At 35.1% G+C, this 2,657-nt stretch overlaps 1 protein-coding gene across 1 annotated transcript in view; it reads left to right on the top strand.

The window, feature by feature from the left end:
• The window catches only part of celsr1a (cadherin EGF LAG seven-pass G-type receptor 1a), a 95,872-nt gene that overhangs the window by 81,018 nt on the left and 12,197 nt on the right, over positions 1–2,657 (top strand). The window contains exon 24 of the mRNA XM_016457419.1: positions 820–1,020. Within this exon, the coding sequence (XP_016312905.1) occupies positions 820–1,020 (201 nt within the window). The remainder of the gene's footprint in view (positions 1–819; positions 1,021–2,657) is intronic.

The following is a 2,657-nucleotide window of genomic DNA, read 5'->3' as shown; positions in this document are numbered from 1 at the left end:
GGCTGTTAGTTTCACTTTCGCCAGAAAGTTGTGTATGCTTAAGGGTGAAAATAAATGACGTTCATAGTGAATGCCCTTATACATTGTCTTATATTTACGATTTAGTTTTAATCCAAATGGTGCGCGCTCTCTCTCTCTCCCTACCATTAAGTAACTTGTGCATTGTTGTACTTACTTCTTTTTGACATATCCGACCAAACTACAAACTTTCCAGTGATGTCTGTGACAAAGGGATATTCACTTGACAAGCTCGCACATCTGCGCCGCCGCGCGCTCAATCCACTCAGCGTGATTTGCTTACCAGCTGGCGCAAATCAGCTATACAGGCATTAATACTGAATGTTTTATATTCATTGCATACATATACTTCGTAGACATCTTTAATCTCTAATAACTCCATTCTGCTGTCTGTTGTCTGTGTTTCTTTGTCTGAATATGGCACTTATCACATGCTGTGTGGTATCGGCGTTTGGTATCGGGGCATTTTAACGAGTACAGGAGCTCAGTATCGGGCCCGATACCGATACCAGTATCGGTATCGGTGCATCCCTACTATTTATGTTTGATGATCAATGCTTATATGTGAATAAAAGCATGATGAATGATCATCTCTAATGCAAGACTTTGATTAAACGGCTTGATTCATATGGAATACTTTTTTGATCTCTTTATGAACTTTTTGAAGCTTAAAAATGTTGATTGTGTAGTTTAATGGGTTTGGAATGACAAGGCTTTGGGTGAACTATCATCATCGTTCATTCATTGTAAATCATTTTTCTGTTTTTATTGACTTTTTCTGACTTTCTCTCATTCTGTCAGCACGGTGATGTTCTTCCCCTGAAGATTGTCACCTACACCACAGTCTCCGCCTCTCTTCTGGCGCTCCTCATCACCTTCATCCTGCTGGCCATCCTGCACAAACTACGCTCCAATCTCCACAGCATCCACAAGAACCTGGTGGCTGCCTTGTTCTTCTCCGAGCTGGTCTTTCTCATCGGAATCAACCAGACTGACAACCCGGTGAGGGACTCATCTTTAGAACATTACTGTGAAACTGGCATGGGTTTAAAACTGGAAACAGCAAAATAATGTAAAATGAAAGCGAGAAGGAACTCAAAAGACCTCGCATGAAATTACAAGACTGGCTTTATGGGTTTGATCTTTCATCAAGTTAAATCACAAGTGAGCGTTTCGATCTCATATGTGGTTTTGTTTCTTCTCATCGAGGGAGTCTCGTGTTGTAGTTTTCCCTTTCAGCGATATCCAGAATTTTAAATTCGCATTCTCAAATTCCACTAATTACTTTCTTAGGTCTGTAATTAACAACTACATATACTTGTGGATTGAGGTTACTTTGACAAATGGCTGCAATTACTGTGAGGTGGCTTTTATTTTGGGTATTTGTCATCCATTACTGAGTAAAGAAAAGCTTTAATGGTTTAAATCCATTTATATGTGGTTTGACAGCATCTTCTTGTCTCCATTGTGCCACTGGCTGGGCGCCATTCACTGGATTACGTCAGATTACTTTAGATTTCTGTACTTTAGATTTTTATACAGATGCTGTAGATGCTTTACCAGCATGTGAAACAACAGAATTTTTATTTGTGAAAACATAATGTGTTTTATGTTTTTATGATTTTTTTTTTTCTCATTTGATGTTCAAATTCCAAATTTCCCAGCTGGTTTTCTCACTGAGGTATGCTGTGACTGGTGTCTGCTAGTACTAGGGATTCATTTAGAGTTACACTGACACGCTTTCACATTATTTAAATAAATGCGAGGTCTGGCTACATGTTGGACACACTGTTTAGGTCTAGCTCTGTGTAGATGGCATGTAGCTGTATCTTTTCTGATATTTCATTACTAAGTGGGTGAATTTCACAGAACATGTCAAGAACATGTCCAGGTATAAAACATAAAGCAGTAGCTATTTACACAAAGAGAGAAGGAAGGTAGATTCTATTTACAGTTAGTGTAAGGGAAAGTAGATGCTGTTTACACTTAGTGTAAATAGTGGTAGATACTGTTTCTTTGCACTAAATGTAAATAGAAACCAATAGCATCTTGTTTTCTCTAAGTGCAAATAATGATGCATGTAAATAAAAAGTGTAAATAGAGATTATGGACTATAAAATTAAAGGGATAGTTCACCCCAAAATTAAAATTTTGTCATACTCACCCTCAAGTTTTTCTAAACATGTATGAGTTTCTTTCTTCTGTTGAACACAAAAGAAGATGTTTTTAAGAATGTTGGTAACCAAACAGTTGCTGGAAGCCATTAACTTCCAGTGTTTTTTTTTTCTTACTATGAAACATTTTTAAAAACATCTTCTTTTGTGTTCAACATAAGAAACTCAAGCAAGTTTGGAACAACATAAATAATGACAAAATTTTCATTTCTGGGTGAACTATCCCTTTAATTGTTTTTAAAATGTAAATTTATATACCATGGTAGTATTTTTTTGTGATGCCTTTCATTAATGTATTTTATATAAATAAATAATATAGTAATATAGTGTTTTGGAAAATTATAAGAGCAAAAATTTTTTATAAAAAATTTAAGCAAAAAATGTTTATAAAAATGTAACAGCAATATATATATATATATATATATATATATTTTTTTTTTTTTTTTTAAACATTTTTTGCTTTTA

This window comes from Sinocyclocheilus anshuiensis, unplaced genomic scaffold (assembly GCF_001515605.1).
Source record: "Sinocyclocheilus anshuiensis isolate Anshui unplaced genomic scaffold, SAMN03320099.WGS_v1.1 scaffold1016, whole genome shotgun sequence".
NCBI lineage: Eukaryota > Metazoa > Chordata > Actinopteri > Cypriniformes > Cyprinidae > Sinocyclocheilus > Sinocyclocheilus anshuiensis.
The sequence above is the reverse complement of the archived record's forward strand: the minus strand, read 5'-3'. Positions and strand labels throughout refer to the sequence as shown.